Source organism: Cydia pomonella, chromosome 5 (assembly GCF_033807575.1).
Source record: "Cydia pomonella isolate Wapato2018A chromosome 5, ilCydPomo1, whole genome shotgun sequence".
NCBI classification, from domain to species: domain Eukaryota; kingdom Metazoa; phylum Arthropoda; class Insecta; order Lepidoptera; family Tortricidae; genus Cydia; species Cydia pomonella.
Window position 1 is genome coordinate 23246091 of NC_084707.1, and position 20032 is coordinate 23266122.

Genomic DNA, 20032 nt, shown 5'->3' on the forward strand with positions numbered 1-20032 from the left:
AGTTAAAAAAGAAGTAATACAATACAAATAAATATTTATTAAAAATTACATTCAAAAATATATGTTTATACATCATCAAATTACACATAAAATAATATTCAAACCCAGGACAATCGGCTTCAGCGGCAGAATCACTACCCACTAGGCCAGAGTGTGGTCGTCGAAACATTTAAAAAATAATTTCTTATTGTGGGGAAAACATCACAATTATCTTCGTGCCCCTGACCGCTACGGGGTCATCCATATCTCTGCTGTGACAGATAACGCGTAGTTTTGGCACTTCTTGAGCAAATAAAGTTACTCTAAAATATATTAAAATAAGTTTTAGGCAAAAATTTCATTTTTGGTACAAGCTTTTATCGCTGACTGTACTTTTCTTTCCACAGGCAACTAATTGTCGAGACAATTTTAAAAACCCCAAAAACTATTAGGTTGCGTTGTTTAACACAGAGTTCCTATGGCCACCTCCTGTCTCCATCATCAGATCAGCTCGATGGTACCATAATATTACATTGTCACCCGACTTACATGTATGCAAATTTTCAGTTTCATCGGAAACCGGGAAGTGGGTCAAATTTAACTTGCAAGATTTGTCCCATACATACTAACAGGGTAAGTTAACTAAAAGCTTGTAAAAACAAAATTAAAACGTCGCGCGAGTTAAAACGCGTGAGTTGAACCGTATATTTAGTTCTGCCCTTAGCCAGGTGGTGATCTCATAGCGACCACTTTAGCAAATGATACACACAGTACATAATATGGTGCTACTTAATGCACTACTGCGGTAATTATGACGACCGGTTTGGCCTAGTGGGTAGTGACCCTGCCTACGAAGCTGATGGTCCCGGGTTCAAATCCTGGTAAGGGCATATTTTGTTCCTGAGTCATGGGTGTTTTCTATGTATTTAAGTATTTATAAATATTTATATATTATATATATCGTTGTCTAAGTACCCTCAACACAAGCCTTATTGAGCTTACTGTGGGACTTAGTCAATTTGTGTAATAATGTCCTATAATATTTATTTATTTATTATTTATTTATTTATATAATTACCCCTTTACGTGCCTTGTCGAAAATTTAAAGGTTTTACAGTACTCATGACGTACTGTAAAACCTTGTATGATACACGATGTTACAGGTGCGAATACGTTATTCGCAACTCGTGTCTATTTGAATACTATCTTCGGTCCTTTCCTACTTTTCGCTCTTGCATCGTAATGTAAATACTATTTTGACGAGCAAAGGAACACTATGCCATTACCCTCTTCTTCTTCTTCAACCTAGCGTTTTCCCGGCCTAGCGCCAGGGTCCGCTTTCCTACTTAATCTTCTCCACTTTCCTACTTAATCTTGCCATTACCCTATAGTGTATAAATTAAACGCTTTCGGAACGTAAAAAAATCTCTAGTTTTTCTTGTTACTTATACACTGTGGACCCACATAACCCGACGGATATCAAAGGTGTATTCTTGACCGCATTTAGAGATCGGTCTTGTTTTAGAGAAATGAATTTGTTTTTGAAAATTTGTTTATTAGCCCTGAATGCCTTTTAGGCTGCAACGCTGCCATTAAATGACTTGGTTTAGAGGTAGTAGGAAACTCGCAAATTTTATCTCACAACAAACACAACCTCAACTTTACTTATCCTATGCAATGTTTGTTTTTTCGCCAAGATGTAAAAAAAAGTGTTCTGAGCAGAAAACAGAAACACAAAGAGAAACAAAAACTATTTTTGCTGAATTTGATCAAAACTCATATAAAATTTGTTGCTCCTTATGATCTCAGGACTTTGTGGTTTAAATCTGTTGTGCTATATGGACCCACGGTGTATACTGTAATATCGTCTGTTCTCTAACGTTCTATACTCATCTTAGTTTATCTTATACGTACTGTATGATTAGACTCTGCGAAATAACTTTATTAATTTGAATTTGGCTGTAAAAACTATAAAAAAAACACGAATGACGAATGAGACAGGCGGCTAGATGAGTATGTAATATACTTTTTACGTTTTTTTACGAATGAATCCCCAAAATTATTTAAATAAATTTAAAAGTCAAAGTTCTTTAGCTACACATTTTGGCAAAACAGTTAATTTGAAGAATCCCGTAGGTGCTATGAAATGTCACTGTTATGTCTCTAATTTTACTTAAAGTCCTTTCATCTTTCATCAACGTACACTCGTATCAAAATAGCATCTAACTGATGTCAATTAGTTATCGTGCATTTCGCTCGTACTTGTCCGTATATGTACTGGCGCGGGCGAGACGCACTAACATAGGTAAATAAATTACATGATTCTTTACAGTTACACGAAATAATTTGACGACCGGTCTGGCCTAGTGGGTAGTGACCCTGCCTACGAAGCTTATGATCTCGGGTTCAAATCCTGGTAAGGGCATTTATTCGTGTGATGAGCATGGATATTTGTTCCTGAGTCATGGGTGTTTTGTATGTATTTAAGTATTTATAAATATTTATATATTATATCTATCGTTGTCTAAGTACCCTCAACACAAGCCTTATTGAGCTTACTGTGGGACTTAGTCAATTTGTGTAATAATGTCGTATAATATTTATTTATTTATTTATTTATAATTCAAAGTTTGCACGGGACCCCATAGTGCGTGAGTAATACGAACTCGCTCTTCACCGTTTATTTTATATTTTATATTAAGAACATAATTATCCTTCACCTGAGCTAAGTTCCCGTATATAAATTTATCAGTATTTATTACTAATATCATAACAACCTCAACAGGCACGTCTGCCGTTTTTAGCGTTGCGTGAAACTCGAGTCAAGAAATATGAAACAAGTTGAGGCATAAATCTAAGTTTGTGAGTTGCCAGCTGTCAGAGCCGCATGCAATGCGCACTTTTACGATATTAATAACATTGAACGTGACAAAATGGAATCACTCACGTTGGTTGGATTAATCATGTTTGACGTTCTCGTTTCTGGAAATTTTCGTGGTTTTTGCACTATCGTCTAAATAAAATCTAAAATTTATCTCAAAGTTTTAGTGCCATATCAGTTGAAATACGTTTATCAATTCAATATTTTTGCGATTAATACAGATTACAATAAAATGTGGCCGTCGTTAAGTATTAATTTTAAGTCATAATAATATAAAATAATCAATATAATCTGGCTGAAACACGATAAATAAATAAATAAATAAATAAATATTATAGGACATTATTACACAAATTGACTAAGTACAGTAAGCTCAATAAGACTTGTGTTGAGGGTACTTAGACAATGATATATATATTATAATATAAAAATATTTATAAATACTTAAATACATAGAAAACACCCATGGGAACAAATATCCATGCTCTTCACACGAATAAATGCCCTTACCAGGATTTGAACCCGGGACCATCGGATTCGTAGGCAGGGTCACTACCCACTAGGCCAAACTGGTCGATAATGCCTTTCTATTTAAGAACCAACCAACCAGAACATATATAATGCGCATATACGCACTGAATATGCGTTCGTATTTCATACATTTTATTGCGTTTACACCGAATTGAATGATCCCCAAATGAAATTGTATGCAAACCTTGAGAATACAAATACGTATCACTCGCATTTAGACTTTTCATTGTTGCCAAAAATAGCATAAATTGAACTAAGAAAAGCTTGTCTTTCACAATGCGAAGCAAAGTGCACCATCAAATGCAACATAGTATTTTTCTCGATCGCTCGATTACTTTGTTAAGGGCCGTCAAAGGTCGGACGTGTCGGAACCTTATTACTGGCCGTGGAATGACTTCGGAACTCGACTTCTCCAACGGACTGCAATTTCAAACAAAGTTCGAAAATGGAACGTTACGAGATTCTTAATTGAAATAGTTGAGTCTTTCGAACGCTAAAAAAACTTTAAATTTTCAAATCTGGAACGTAAATTAACTATGCGCTCTGAAAATATTGGATTTATAGAGCTGTGGAAGTAATAAGAAAATTGTGTTTTTTACTGAATTAACGAATAATTCGGTGACACTGCTTTTTAAATTTCAAACATTCTTATTTGACGGTTAGAACACTATTCGGATTTCAAATGTGCCGAATTGAGAGTGAGTGATGCGACACGGCTTTGGCTGTTTTTCAGAACAAAACTAAATGCTGGATCCTTGTAAATAAATCTAGAAGTGGGTTTGTCTTCTTCATACATCTTTAATGTGGCGTTATTTATGTTCTCGAGCGGCGTACCAGAGGCTTTATTCTCTGAAATGCCCGGGAAAGAAAAATGAAACAAGTTTTCGCATAAATAAAAGTTTTACCTTAGACGTTGCCGTGATGACGCGCAAACATTTTCGTGCATTGCTCTTATGAGTTTCGGCCATTTTTGTTTTTATGTTTTCTTTTTTAAACGGCAGGCCATTAAGGGAATGCTTCGCGGGAAATGAGGTTCGTTTTTAACGCTAAAAGCAAGGTTTATTGGATACTTTGAGCAACTTTCCAAAGTACTATTTTGTACGAAATGCTTTAGATTAGGCAAAGCACGAAATCTTTATGAGATCATTATTTTTATGAACATGTGTACCTATATCTTTTTCCATATAAGTAATTAGCTGTTTTTTTTTTTTTCAGAAAGCTTGGCTAATATGTTTGTAATTACGTTTCTTCTTTTTCTTCAAGAATACCTAATTTTATTTTCTTTGAACAGTAACATTGTAAGCTTAGATATACAAACTATGTGTCTGGTGCAAATAATATTCTTAGAGATAATATTACCAATTTTTTCGAACTCTCTTGTTAAAGTCCGAGTTGGAAAATAGTATGCAACATGTTAGAGTCCATACGAGATAAAAGTGATTTATTTTATCGATATATTAGAAACGTGTATAAAATATGAGTCACTGGTGCAAATAAACGATTGACTCAGCTTCTGTATTTCCTTATACTACGACGGTAGCAAACAAGCATACGGTCCAGCTGATGCCTGTTATTGATAGGAACATATTCAGTATTATTCTCAATTTCATCCCATTTGCAAATCAAAGTTAAGGTATAATCGTTCGTTTTGTAGCTGGCCTCGAATGGCTAATCCTTTGTCTATTGTATGTAAAACCGAACATGCTACTACGCGCTAAAAACAATTCTAATTGGCACCTGAGCGCGGGCTAGTCCCGGGCTCAAAAAAACAGTATAAGTGCGCTTTCCTATGACGCGCCTTTGTCTCGATGACACATTTTAGACTGGTTTTGTAGTAGCGTTTGACTCGCCGGCACTCTGTAACCGTAGAGGGATAACACAGCCTCGCAACATATTTTTCCATTAGTAAAATTCAACATAAAAAAAATTATTCTGCTAGTAGGCCTCAAGGACTCTTTTACAAGTCAATACAAGATTTATAGTAACATGAAAAATACATAAGAAATCATTTATAAATACAACAGCCAATACCTGATGGGTAAACATTACATTGTATTAATCTTAAAATAAATAATTACTACAATACAACAGAGATGTATAGTCTATATGTTTAAAAATACATTAATTCTGGGGATTTAAAAGGTCCCCAATGTCAGAGTACTAATACCAATAAGATTTGGAGGTGTAAAGTCTCTCCAAGTGTCAAAATGAAATTCATACTAATTCAATCAATCGTTTCTATCTTACTGTTAAGCTAACAGTCTCATAAACTAATGCTACGTAATAGATAACTAGTATGTATCCATAGTCAAGTATATATGACATTGTACATTTTGAATCTTATTGCAATACCCATAACGTCATTATTGAATAACTGGTTAAAGCGAACGATTTTTTTTTGCAGGTAAGTAGAACGTTCGGTTTTACTTACAATAGACAAAGGAATAGCCAGGGCCAGCTACAAAACGAACAAACTAAACGTCACTGAATGTCAAACATTCCACCGAAAATTGGTTTGAACGAGATCTAGTAAGTAGTTTTTTCGTCATAAATGGTACGCAACCCTTCATGGGCGAGTCCGACTCGCACTTGGCCGCTTTTTTAACCTTTGTTAACGCCCCCTTTGTTAGTCATGGGACATTTAAGAGAAAATTCGGACATTTTTGATTTTTTCTCGGTACCTACCTGTAAATTTCTACCACTTTATGCGTTAAAAGTTGAATGTTCTATTCGTCCTTTATATTTTCAATGTATTTAATGAACTACTGCAATTGACAATTCGCAAGTACACTGATATCAGAATGACATCTAACTGATGTCATGCAGTTATCGTGTATTTCGCTCGTACTTGTCCGTACATGTATTGGCGTGGGCGAGACACACGATAGCTAAATAACATGATTACCCATGAGTACCCATAACACAAGGCTTGTAAAAAAGTCCTTATAACATTTACTTATTTTATTTATTCTGATGTCGGTACTTATACGTTCGATTTGGCCTGTCGGTCTCATTCGGCATCGGCGGCCGAGCAACTTTTATTGGCCGCTGAAAATGTTTGCTACCTGCGATTGAAACTTCTTCAGTTCTGGAACGTGTTCGAGAAATGCATTCTTGGTTCTTTATTGTATAATTTTTTGTGTTTATACTACGTCCGTGGCAAACAAGCATACGGCCCGCCTGATGGTAAGCAGTCTCCATAGCCTATATACGCCTGAGGAGTTACATGCTCGTTGCCGACCCTAGCGCCCTCGTTGAGCTCTAGCGTCTAGTGTTACTTGGCTGCGGTTTTCTGTGAGGTACTTCCCCAGTTGGGCTCTGCTCTAGATCAGGAATGACATCCGCTGTGCTATGCCGTACCGCACAAAGCGAGATGACATTCACAATGCCCATACCTCTCTTTTGGACCAAATACATAGAAAAAACCCATGACTCAGGAACAAATATCTGTGTTCATCACACAAATAAATTCCCATAGTCACTAAAAACGCATAGTCAGTAACTACCGTTATTTTTATTCTTAAAGTCTAGTGTTTACTTTTAGTTACGTGTCTTAAAAGTCACAAGAACCAGCTGTGAAAAACCCTCTCTCATTTTTAAGGGTGTTAAGTAAGTAAGTAAGTAAATATTCTTTATTGCACCAACAATTATACATTTTACATACGTGTAAAACTACAAATGAATTTTAAAGGAAAATAGAACCAGGTAACAACAGGCGGTCTTATCGCTAAAAAGCGATCTCTTCCAGACAACCTTTAGGTAGCAGGAAATTTCGAACTCATACAAAAGTCAACAGATAGTGAAAGGAGCTAAATATGGAGACTATTAAATACAAACACACATACTACTTATATAAGTATTAAAACAATACCTAATGTACTTACTGGTGTTACCTATATGTTTGACGCCAATTTCTGTCTGTCTGTGGCATCGTAGCTGTCCAGCGGATGAGCCGATTTTAATGCGGTTTTATAGGTGAAAGCGAGTTTCCTTGCGGTGGTTCTGATGTTTTATAGAAATCGATTCAACGGTTTGAAGAGTATCAGCTCTTTTCCAAAATAATAAAAGGCATTTTTAGCATAAAATGAATTTCGTTTTTAATTATTTTTTTTTATTTAATTGGTATAAAATGACATGCTATATTAAAACCGGCCAAGTGCGGGACTCGTGCACGAAGGGTTCCGTACCATTACGCAAAAAACGGAAAAAAAATCACGTATGTTGTATGGGTGCCCCACTTAAATATTTATTTTATTCTGTTTTTAGTATTTTTTGTTATATCGGCAACAGAAATACATCATCTGTGAAAATTTCAACTGTCTATCACGCTTCATGACATACAGCCTGGTGACAGACAGACAGACAGACGGACAGTCATAGAGTCTTAGTAATTGGGACCCTTTGGGTACGGAACCCTAAAAACGAAACTTAGCATGCTCATTAAAGTATCAAATACTTGTATTACTACATTTCGTTGCAAAAAAATTGTAACAAAGAAAATAGAGCAATTACAATTTTTGTATGATTATAAAACATCTACTCGGTCTAAAATTGAATTTGCTTAATTTCATATTATTTTGACGACCGATTTGGCCTAGTGGGTATAGTGACCCTGCCTACGAAGCTGATGGTCCCGGGTTCAAATCCTGGTAAGGGAATTTATTCGTGTGATGAGCATTGATATTTGTTCCTGAGTCATGTGTGTTTTCTATGTATTTAATTATTTATAAATATGTATATATTATATATATCGTTGTGTAACTACCCTCAACACAAGCCTTATTGAGCTTACTGTGGGACTTAGTCAATTTGTGTAATAATGTCCTATTATATTTATTTATTTTAACAAGTTGTTTTAAATGAGAACGTAATTCCGATTAATGGCGGCGACTAGATTCTTGAGACTGTTATCTTAGTAGTATTTAACTTTAACTTAATAGTATTTAATGAGTGCTACCGTTTTGGTGCTCACCAGTCGGCGCCACTATAGATGTAGGTCCAGAAAAACAGATCTTAAAATTCTGCTATGTTTATTTTTAAAAACCGGGCAAGTGCGACTAGTGCGAGTCAGACGCGCGCCCGTACCATTATTTATAAAAACGGCAAAAAAATATGTTTGTTGTATGGGAGCCCCCCTTAAATATTTATTTTATTCTGTTTTTAGTATAATTGTTGTTATAGCGGCAAAAGAAATACATCATCTGTGAAAATTTCAACTGTCTAGCTATCACGGTTCATGAGATACAGCCTGGTGACAGACGGACGGACGGACAGACGGACAGCGAAGTCTCAGTAATAGGGTACCCTAAAAATCAGCACGTTCTATTAGTTCAAAGGTATTTTAAAGTCCGAAATTGCCGTTTTTTCAATCTGTTTAATTTTGAATATATTTAAGTTCGCACTTTTTTAAACCCCTAACATTTATTGAACTAAGTAAGTATCTTATTTTACCATGATTAATCAAATATGAAAGAATATTACCACAATAAAGTGAAAATTCGCGATATAAAAGCTTGCACCCCCAAAATATCGACAATTCTAAGCATTTGACATTTTGAAAAACCTCCGTGCACACTAGCGCCCCTAGTGGCTAAATTAAACGCGGTAGCCCTCATTTAACAAAACATCAGCATCATATTTGAAACTGAGTTGATTAATCTTACTATACTTATCTTAAAATTAGTATAGTTTTTAGTGACACATTACATGTTATTCTGTATTTTGTCAGGTTTCAGAAAATAGTAATAATGGGCCGACTAGCGCCATCTAGTTAGTTATTGATGGACTGACTAGGTTGACTAGGTTTCACTAATCTTAATTTCCACATTCGTTACTTTTTCATAAAAAACTAGGCAACACAAAAACGTAATATTTCGGCATTTGAAAGGTAAAATATTATTAATATTTACATCGGTATCGAGGACTACTGGCGCCATCTAGTACGCTCCATGTAAACTAAACATAGTTTATCCATTTAGTATTTGGGAAAATTCGTGTTACACAAGAAAAATATTGCATTGCAAATGCTTACACAACTAATATATTGCTTTGCTATTGCGCAAATATGGTAAATAAATGTAAGCACCACCAGTACCCCTAGTGTAAATTTTATCGACATCATAACGTGACGAACGCGTTTGCGTTAAGTCTCATTTTGTATAGGATTTTGAGTTTCCAAAACGTCCCGCTTGGCGCGCTCTTTCTAAATCCAATACAAAATGAGACTAAACGCAAACGCGTACGTCACGTTTCAAAATCGAATTTATTTACACTAGGGGTACTGAAGTAAGTACAAAACTCGAAACGTTCTTCACCTCTCGAGGCATCATCATGAGTACAGAAAATATTTTATTGCGGCAAAGAGATGGCGGCATCTTTTCGAGCGATACCGCCATAGCTTTGGCCTTTGCTCTACTAGATGGCGCCACTTTTTGATATTTAACAATTTTAACATCAGTCAAAGAATAAGGATTAAAGTCAAATGGCGTTCTAAAAGTTTCAATCATGTGTCGAAAGATGGCAGTAAATTTACTGTGGCTAAAAAGTTTATGTTGACAATCTACCTCTATTTCAAATTCTGTGTTCGTGGTGAAAATACGCAAGTAAATATAACGGGTTAGCAGTGATTGCCTATTACGTGATTATAGATCGTGTCATTCACGATGACGCGTGCATTGATACGTACTGCCATGTTGTTAAACGTTAGATTTGACAAATCTACGCGTCATCGTCAACTAAGTATATTTAGCGGATTAGCAAAGAAATATTTTCAATTCATTATCTTTATTTTTCAGTGCGTTTTGTGTACTAGCTAAAGGTGAAGCTTGTGCGACTGCCACATTTGTTTTTTGTTAGAGAAAGACGCTTTAAACTTGAAAAGTAATTCCAAACACAAATCAAATTTTTCATCCGATCCCAACTTTATTTATCGCGCTGTTTGTAAAAACTCATTGTGAGACACTAACTTTCCTTCCAAATTAAGTAAAAACGAAATTAAAAGAAGGCAAGAGGATTTCTCGAGGAAATTTCTAATGAACAAACTTTTGAATTAGTCTGACGTAGACCTGCTTGCATTATAAGGTCGTAAGCGCCTTTTGCTATCGTTAACATGTACACTCAGCTGCAGAGACGTCTAACCAAGTCTTGGAATCGGTTTGTGACGACCGGTTTGGCCTAGTGGGTAGTGACCCTGCCTACGAAGCTGATGGTCCCGGGTTCAAATCCTGGTAAGGGCATTTATTCGTGTGATGAGCATGGATATTTGTTCCTGAGTCATGGGTGTTTTCTATGTATTTAAGTATTTATAAATATTTATATATATCGTTGTCTAAGTACCCTCAACAGAAGCCTTATTGAGTTATTATTATTTATTATTATTATTTATGTACGTCAAAATGCAGTCTCTAAGGAATGTAAACATGTTAAGATGTATGTATAAACAAATCGATGTATGTATGTCTGTAAACTTATGTTACCTACTCCTTTTTAAAATTAATACAGAAGCAACCCTAGTGAGTCGCGCAAGTTTAGGTATGTATTTTCAAGAACGACGGGAACGGACCTTCTGATCAAAATGTTCTTTATTTAAAACACTGATAGGGCAGGATAAAGATGTTTTTTTTTTTTCAAAAAAGTATGGTACATTTTAAACTTATATTAGGTTCGCCAAACTTACGTTTAACGGCGAAGTCAGGCACTCATTTTCAACGTTGGTACCTTAATCTATTTTATGTGATTAACTTATATTAAAGGTAACTCATATTAACACAGTATAAGTTGTTTATATTTACCTACCCTATTTATTCAGTCATACGATTTTTTTTACTACCACATTCGTCTTCTATTGATATACATATATAGGGTCCCTATTGGGTTTCATAAAAGTTTTAAGTCATATCTTTGATACGCATAACAACTTGTCATAATCATAATCATCATTTCGCATACAAATGATAAGTCATATTATATTGTGTCATACACTTTTAGCCATAACATTTAAAATATAATAAATAAATAAATATTATAGGACATTATTACACAAATTGACTAAGTCCCACAGTAAGCTCAATAAGACAATAAGAATTAGATAATATTTGATGACATACATAGCAGTTGCTATATATCTTTTGTGCATACCTAACGAACCTAACGTAAAATTGTATGCGAATTAAATTTATGACTATAAAAATGATGACATATATCTTTTTTTTTATACTACGTCGGTGGCAAACAAGCATACGGCCCGCCTGATGGTAAGCAGTCTCCGTAGCCTATGTACGCCTGCAACTCCAGAGGAGTTACATGCGCGTTGCCGACCCTAAACCCCCCCCCCCTCGTTGAGCTCTGGCAACCTTACTTACCGGCAGGAACACAACACTATGAGTAGGGTCTAGTGTTATTTGGCTGCGGTTTTCTGTAAGGTGGAGGTACTTCCCCAGTTGGGCTCTGCTCTAGATCTGGAATGACATCCACTGGCTGTGCCCTACCACACAAAGCGAGATGAAATTCACAATGCCCATACCTCTCTTTAAGCCCGTACCTCTCTTTTATGACAAAAACCCAGTTATGCTCAGGAAAAATTCTGACTTAAGATTTTTATGACTTAAAGTGTTATGACAATTAAAATTATGACAAGAATTGTTATGCGACCAGAGGGAGTCCCACATATATATGTAACAGCTGCAGTAACAACATTTTGAATGAGGGAGATGCAAATATCTGTTTTTGTCGTTTAATTACGGAGAAACTGCAACAAAATGTGTCAACAAAGTTTTGGGAAGCCTCTTCGCTTCGGGCGACGTCGGAAGCACTCGGGTGACATCGGATTTGGCAGTATGACAAGGTTGGTGCAAATTAAACGTAGCTTGTGTTGATTTTCTCACGATTTTTTGTTGAATATCTCTGAATTATAAATCTTAATGACAAAGTCGAAGTTGTGGAACTACTATTTCGAAATAAATAGGTAATGTAAATAACACGAATTATATTTATTTTGACATTGCAGGAACACTAAACATAATAAGTCAATGATGACTTATGACACAAAGATATAAATTTAGCTGAGCGGCTTGCGTTCACAGGCGGAGGTAAGCCAATCAAAGAGGTTCGCCACAAAGTCATGAAAATCCATTTTGTAACCATGAAACACAATAACAATATAATTACAATATACATACTGGGTATATATAAACAGAGGATTATTATAACTAGCTTAAATCTAAAATTTGCCCTTGAGGCATTGTACCAAGTATGCTGGCGGCATTTCCTCGATGTATCGCAATACAGATTGATACGTTGTGCGAGGAAGCCGCCAGCTCTTCGGTCACCAGTTACGTCAACCAGACGCTTCGCGATTTCTTCAAAAAACTTGTGCGTGCTAGGATTCCATGGACTTAGAGTTTCAACGCCAAATGGTACTCTCTACCTCGGTAGAGCCTCGGCTCTTATATTTATTACGTTTCAAAATTTCGGCGCTTTCCAGTCAAGGTGGGACGGTGCCAGTGTGTCATCACCCGCACACTAACATCCATCCCAAGGTCCAAGGAACGAAGGACACCTCATCAGGCCTCTTGCCATCATCCCTGACAATCCCAGTCGGCTCAAGAAGAGTAGGCATATTGATGGTGGTTTCTCTTTGGCATAAGATATCTACCTATGTCAGTTTATTTGAATCGTAGTTTTAGTTGCAGTTTAAATACCTAATCTATCATTTCCATAACCCATTTGTATAGACTTGAACTCGACCATTTCTTTGTATCCCATAACAGCAATCACACTTGATTTAGCTGCATAGTTTAGCTAATCTACACATTAAGTTAATTGAAACCAATTAATGTTGCTTTAATGGCAACCTTATCTTAATGAGATTTAATTTAGTCTCAGTATTATTAATTATTTTATGTACAAATGTCGGCTAAAATAGCGATACTCATATTGAACTTCATATGTGTAATAAAATGTCTCGGGGTAGGCATATCGTATAATACAAATAGAACTTCACTTACAGGTAAATTCGTTTATTTTTTTAATAGGCTAGATGACATGTTTTTATTTATGGTATCAGTCGATTGAGGATCCAATGTCTATGGGACCGTCAAAGTCTGATGATAGTCAAGAAAGCAATACAAAAAGTTTGACTCGCACTTGGCTGTTTTTTTTAAATAAAATGTAAGGAATCGAATGGTACAGGTATTTTTCCCATTTTGAATATAAAAAAATGAATTTTTGATGTCTTGTATTTTTTCCCCATAATTTTTTAGTGTCCAATCATTCAAGACGATAAATTGCTCATTTTCTATCTATTTTACTTATTCTGTTATAAAATTCAACATGTGTCATCAATTATTCAAGTCATGTGACGAGAAAGGTATTACGAATGAATGTGGAGAGATGGAACGGGAGAGGAAAAGCTAGGAAAAGATGAGAGATGACAATGAAACGAACGCGAGTCAATTATAAGATGACGAGTGACAGAAAGATATGGAAGAAAAAGACATGCTGCGCCAACTCCAAATGAATGGGACAAGGGCAAGCGAATAATAATTTGTCATCAATTATTGTCCCCATTATTCAATATTGCAAGAAAGGCTAAAAAAATATCATTTTGAGCTTCAGTGTAATAACATTTTCTCAAACTTGCTATGAAATGATGACATGACTTACGTCAAATTAGGTCCGGAAATACTACATATCAGGTGCGATGAGTGAAGATGATATGTAAAGGAATTTCATACTGCCTTACACACCTAGGATTGTAAAGCAACCATCTTTTGTTTTTTAACGTCAAATTGTGACACAACGTCTTGGCATCCAACCATCAACTAGCTTCAGTTAGCTTGGTACGGTGATTTGTTGTGCATATTTGTTGCTAAGCAACGGCGCTGGCGCGCAGACTTACGCGCGCAAGATTGTACACCGCTGATACAGTGGCGAGCCGAGTAGGTCGCCACAAAACAAATTGACTACAATTTTTTGTTTTAATTGCAAGTTTGAGAAAAACACTATACATATCTCGGCGAGAAACGGGGTTGCCGGCCGCGTATCTCTATCCGGCTTCGCTACGCTCAGCCGTATATATCTACTTGGCCTGCAACCCTACGTTACCCGGACTCTATAGTAATGTACTATTACAAAAAACTGGTTTTGCAGGTAAAATAGTCAGAGGAGAATTTTCAAGTATAATAAACTTTCCCCATTCCGCTTTCGTCGCCATAAACTGTGAAAATAGGTTTTCGACGTGTGGTGCATCCATACTCAACCAAGCTATACTACTAACTGCTGCTCATTGTATTTCAAAGTGCACTGAGGAATGTAATATAAAAGCTTACTTTGGATCTGAACGAAAAAGTACAGGTTACGAAAGAAATGTCATCAGTTTCAAAATTCATGAACACTATAACACTGATACAAAAGCTTACGATATCGCTCTGATGAGATTAGAAAAAGATTTGCAGTTTAGTAAAAAAGTGAAGAGAGTTATCATAATGAAGAAACCACCGAAGTACGATATTGCCGAAATAGCTGGGTGGGGATGGATTGATGTAAGTCTGTCTAGATAATTAAATACGTCTAAATCATTGCCGAAAATTATATTACCGAATGTCATTTTGCAACCAATTGTTCTCATAATTTCATTCTGCCGAATGATCAAGTGGCAATTCAACACAGTACAACAAATTAGTATGATTTCCCAACCTAACTGTTAGCAACTGTATGTTTGGCTAAAAACATCAAAACGCCTTTTTTTTAAACGCAACGTTTTAGGCAGTGGAACCACTTTGTAAGTCTAATATAACTATAAAAGGTTTATTTTTGTAATTTAACATTCTACTAAGAAAACTTGCATAAGACGCAAGTAAAAAATAGGCTTTTATAATTTAATAACGTGAAGAAATAAATGAAAATTGAAAAAATCCCAATCTCGGTGAGACTCGAACTCGCGACCTGCACACACTCGAGACAGTGTATTTTTTGACTTTTCATTTATTCTTTGGAAAGCTTTGTGGCATTTTTTTTTTTTTATCTAGCCTGTTTGAGTGTCCCACTGCTGGGCAAAGGCCTCTCCCCTTGATTTCCACGATTCCCGATTTGGTGTTTCCTCCGGCCAGTTGTTCAGGAAGCTGTCCAGGTCATCCCGCCATCTCCGCCTGGGCCTGCCCCGTCCACGTCCCTCTACCGGCATCCACTTGGTGGCTATGCTAGCCCACCTCTCTGGGTACATGCGGTAGACGTGACCGGCCCAGTCCCATTTTAGCCTAGCGGTTTTCTCGCCTACGTCAGCAATGCGGGTTTTTGAACGCAGCGTGGTGTTTCTTTGTGGCATTATTTAGAGATATTTCTACTTAATACAATAGTACATTGTGCAAAGAGGGAGGTAATTGAAATATTGGAAACGAGGTCTGCAGATTCACAACAGCCGCAGGCTGAAGTGAATTAAAGACTCGAGTTTGCAATATTCTTATTCGCGGAGTTACACACAATGTTTTTCATCACACTTGCGAAGAAAAATGCATAAAATAAACTACATTATAAACGTCAGTATTTAAAAAGTAAAATTCATACCGTCTACTTGGTTCGTACGAATTAGTGACATAATTTTAATAAAAATAGCTTTAACTCCCGAGGGACTTCTTTGGTCTTTAGTTCACCTGCATGAAATAAGATCTTTTTCGAGCAAAAGTGCATTGTGTATTGGAAACGAGGTCTGTAGATTCACGACAGCCGCAGACTTTTGCAATGTTCTTACCCCTGGAGCTACACACAATGTTTTTCATCACACTTGCGAAAAAAATACATTATACAAAAAAACTACATTATGAACGTCAGTATTTGAAAAGTAAAACTCATACCTACTTGGTTCGTACTAATTAATGACATAATCTTAATAAAAATAGCTATAGCTCTCGAGGGCTCCTTTGGCTTTTAGTACACCTGCATGAATAAGATCTTTTTCGAGCAAGTGCGATGAAAAAATTATTTATTATAATTTGATATTTTGCGAGACCGTATTTGTACTGGCCTAATTGCATAATAATAGTATTCTGTTCTCAGTCCAAGGGCACAAAGAGTGAAATGTTGAAACACGCAAAACAGCAGGTCTTCAGCAGGAGCGTATGCTACGATAAAGTGAGGGTTATACCCGTTGGAACTTTTTGCGCGACCGACCTCAATGGCTATCCTGAAAAGTAAGTTTAAATTATATCTTAGGTATATATAATAGTATAATATATAGACAAAAAATATAATACAGTATGGCCGTCGACCGATCGGGCGCCCGAGGTACCGCTGGTGTGATGTCGTGGAGGCGGACCTGCGTCGGCTGAACGCCAATTCATGACAGGAAACCGCGCTGGATCGGGACAGGTGGCGTTCTCTCGTTTCGGAGGCCAAGATTCTTTTTGGATCGCTGAGCCAAAGCAGTTAGTTAGTGTCCCTAGCCATTGGACAAAGGCGAAATGTACATATGCATTAGGGTATTTAGAACCAGTGGTACAAAGTATCATAACAGCCGGTGTAGCGGTTTCGAAGAAATTAAAAAATTACCAATTTTTACTTTTGAGCAGCCTGTATGTGTTAGTAGCTCCTATGGTAATATCCTCAAAGAATAGTATGGAACCTTCAACCTTTTTGATTATCTTTTATTTTATGACACTAATAAGCTTCTGACTTTTGAAAAATGTCATCATTATCAAATATTTCGAACAAGTTGTCAAAAACACTGCCAAAGATTAACACAGTGTGTTTCTTTTTGTAGTCGATTATTGCAAATAACTTTTGTTCGAAAAATTTATTTTTTTATCTTTTGTTCTAATTAAAAAAATATTAACGTCAGATCATTCCTGAGAAGTAACCCTACGTGGGATTTCAGGGTTTGTCCAATGGCTAAGGTCACCCTGTATATTATGTGAGGAAGCCTTACACTACTTAGGAGTAGAAAAAGTATGAGATCTTTTACAAATAATCATTTCCGCAAAATTGATACAGACACCATGTGTACGAGCAAAGAGAATTTGAAATAGAGGTGTATTGTCAAAGAAAACTTTGTAGTGACATAAATTTACTGCCGTCTTTCGACACATAATTAAAACTTTTAGAACGCTATTTGACTTTGATCCTTATTCTTTCACAGATATATGTTTAATTTGTTAAACATCAAAAACAGGCACCATCTTACCGGGCACTACCTAAGGATATGGCGTCATCGCTCGAAAGGATGCTCCTATACCTTTGGGCTCTGATCTATTAGATGGTGCCACTTTTTGACAAATTGAATACATATGAGTGCAACAATAAGGATCAAAATCAAATGGCGTTCTAAAAGTTCGAATTATGTGTCGAAAGATGGCATTAAATTTGTCGCTACAAAGTTTTCTTTGACAATACACCTCTATTTCAAATTCTCTTTGGTACGAGCTACAAAATAACATTATTGAGAGTTTGTTTCGGGTGCTTTTTCTCACTTAGGACAAAATTGAAACGAATTTTGTCCTTTTGCTAGATGACATCCGTAGAAATACATTAGCAAACGAACATCTTGGTGGCAGCATTATTTGAAATAGAAAATCAATCCAACAGCAATTTGAAGCGAGATGGTCATTTTACTTTAATTGATTATTTCTATGGTAATGGGCCATTTCTATTACTTAACTGTTTTATAAAGTATGAGCTTCCGAATTATAAATAAATAAATATTATAGGAACATTCTTACACAAATTGACCCACAAAAAAAGTCCCACGGTAACCTCAAGATGGCTTGTGTTGTGGGTACTCAGACAACGATATGCATAATATACAAATAGTTAAATACATAAAAAACAGAAACAAATATCTGTGATCATCACACAAATACATGCCCCTACCGGGATTCGAACCCAGGACCATCGGCTTCAGTGGGTCACTACCCACTAGGCCAAACCGGCCGTCAGATTGGCAGGCAGAAATAAAGGCCAAACCGGCCGTCAGATTGGTAGGCAGAAATAAAGGCCAAACCGGCCGTCAGATTGGTAGGCACAAATAAAGAAATCCTAATGTCATATAACCGTTATTCATAGGGGAGACTCCGGCAGTGCCCTCATGATTCGAGGTTCCATTCAGATAGGAATTGTATCCTTCAAGAAAAGACAATACACAAACGAAACCATCGTATACACCGACGTCTCTTACTACTACGATTGGATACTTAAGAATGCAAGAGAATTGTATTGCCATGAAATCAAGAAAATGGGGAAAAAATTGATCGAGAAAATGGATAAGAAGTGGGAGGAGACACGGCTAATCCAAAAGATATGGCGAAAGGGGGAGGACGACTTCATGAACTGTATTTTTATATAAAAACTATATATACCCTTTTGGACCCGGGTACGTCCTTAAACTACGTCCAAAAGAGAGGTATGGGCATTGTGAATGTCATCTCCCTTTGTGTGGTAGGGCACAGCCGGTGGATGTCATTCCAGATCTAGAGCGGAGCCCAACTGGGGAAGTACCTCCACCTTACAGAAAACAGCAGCCAAATAACACTAGACCCTACTCGTAGTGTTGTGTTCCTGCCGGTGAGTAAGGTTGCCAGAGCTCAACGAGGGGGGGTCGGGTTTAGGGTCGGCAACGCGCATGTAACTCCTCTGGAGTTGCAGGCGTACATAGGCTACGGAGACTGCTTACCATCAGGCGGGCCGTATGCTTGTTTGCCACCGACGTAGTATAAAAAAATATATATATAACTTAATGTCTTTAAAGAATATTGTATTGACCATTTTTTTACCGTCTGGTGGCTCATTTTATTTCAAATTTCATACTACTTTTTGTTATTTGGTAATTTCTATATTATTTTGACTTTGAATCACGAGCTCTCTCGATCCTAATAGAAGAAAAAATTTCGCGATCGAAAAAAAGAGTAGCGAATACATTTAACTAAAATGGTCCAGGTGAGGTGAGGTTAAAATGGATGGGATAATTTAAGATCTGTAGTTTACTAATAAGTATTATACACAGTGGGCTGATAAAGCCGACAGATTTTACTGGTGTATTCTTGACCGCATTTAGAGACTAAAATGTCATACAAGGTTTTCTGAAATCTGTCTTATTTCTAAAATAATGTCAAATTTTGTAAAAAAATGTTTATGTGAAAAACGCCTTTTTGGCTGTGACGCTGACACTGCCACAACGGTGACTTGCTTTACTTAGACATACCCACTGACATACATTAAAGTTTTAAAGGAAACTCGCATTTTTTATATGTAAATAAAAAAAAAACTTTACTTATATGTTATAATGTTTTTTTTTTCGCCAAGATATAAAAAGAAATAATGTTTCATGTACAAAAAACGCAAAAAAAAAAAATATTCGACAAAAAAAATGTATATTGTGTACAAAGATGTGCACCATAATATATGAAACCAGGTCAAACATCAACCAATTTATCATAAACCCTAAAAAAGTTCAAGTAAACAAACTAACATTAAATCAAAGTTAGTGGCCCATGACTAACGCGGCCCATATTTCATGATGGCGGCTTTTGAGTGACGTCTGATACCGAACACGATAAATAACGGAGCTAATGTGATGGGTAATGAGACAACTTTCTGGAAATCAGCCCTTTTGCCCGACTGCGACGAAGCCAAAAAGTAAGGGTTACATTTTCAAAT

At 36.4% G+C, this 20032-nt stretch overlaps 1 protein-coding gene across 1 annotated transcript; it reads left to right on the forward strand.

Annotated features, from left to right (window-relative positions):
• Positions 1-12581: 12581 nt before the first annotated feature.
• Positions 12582-18726, forward strand: LOC133518122 (hypodermin-B-like). The gene is made up of 4 exons (XM_061851706.1): positions 12582-13397; positions 14540-14931; positions 16442-16575; positions 18443-18726. Exons 1-4 carry the CDS (start codon positions 13298-13300, stop codon positions 18720-18722), a joined length of 906 nt encoding a protein of 301 aa, XP_061707690.1. The 5' UTR covers positions 12582-13297; the 3' UTR covers positions 18723-18726.
• The last annotated feature ends 1306 nt before the right edge of the window (positions 18727-20032 follow it).

What these genes read in the sequence shown, in the direction of transcription:
- LOC133518122 (XM_061851706.1), top strand. Translation starts at nt 13,298, where the DNA reads ATGTCGGCTAAAATAGCGATACTCATATTGAACTTCATATGTGTAATA. An exon ending in AAATAGAACTTCACTTACAG is followed by an intron (nt 13,398 to 14,539) that starts GTAAATTCGTTT and finishes CTGGTTTTGCAG; the next exon opens with GTAAAATAGTCAGAGGAGAA. An exon ending in CTGGGTGGGGATGGATTGAT is followed by an intron (nt 14,932 to 16,441) that starts GTAAGTCTGTCT and finishes TTCTGTTCTCAG; the next exon opens with TCCAAGGGCACAAAGAGTGA.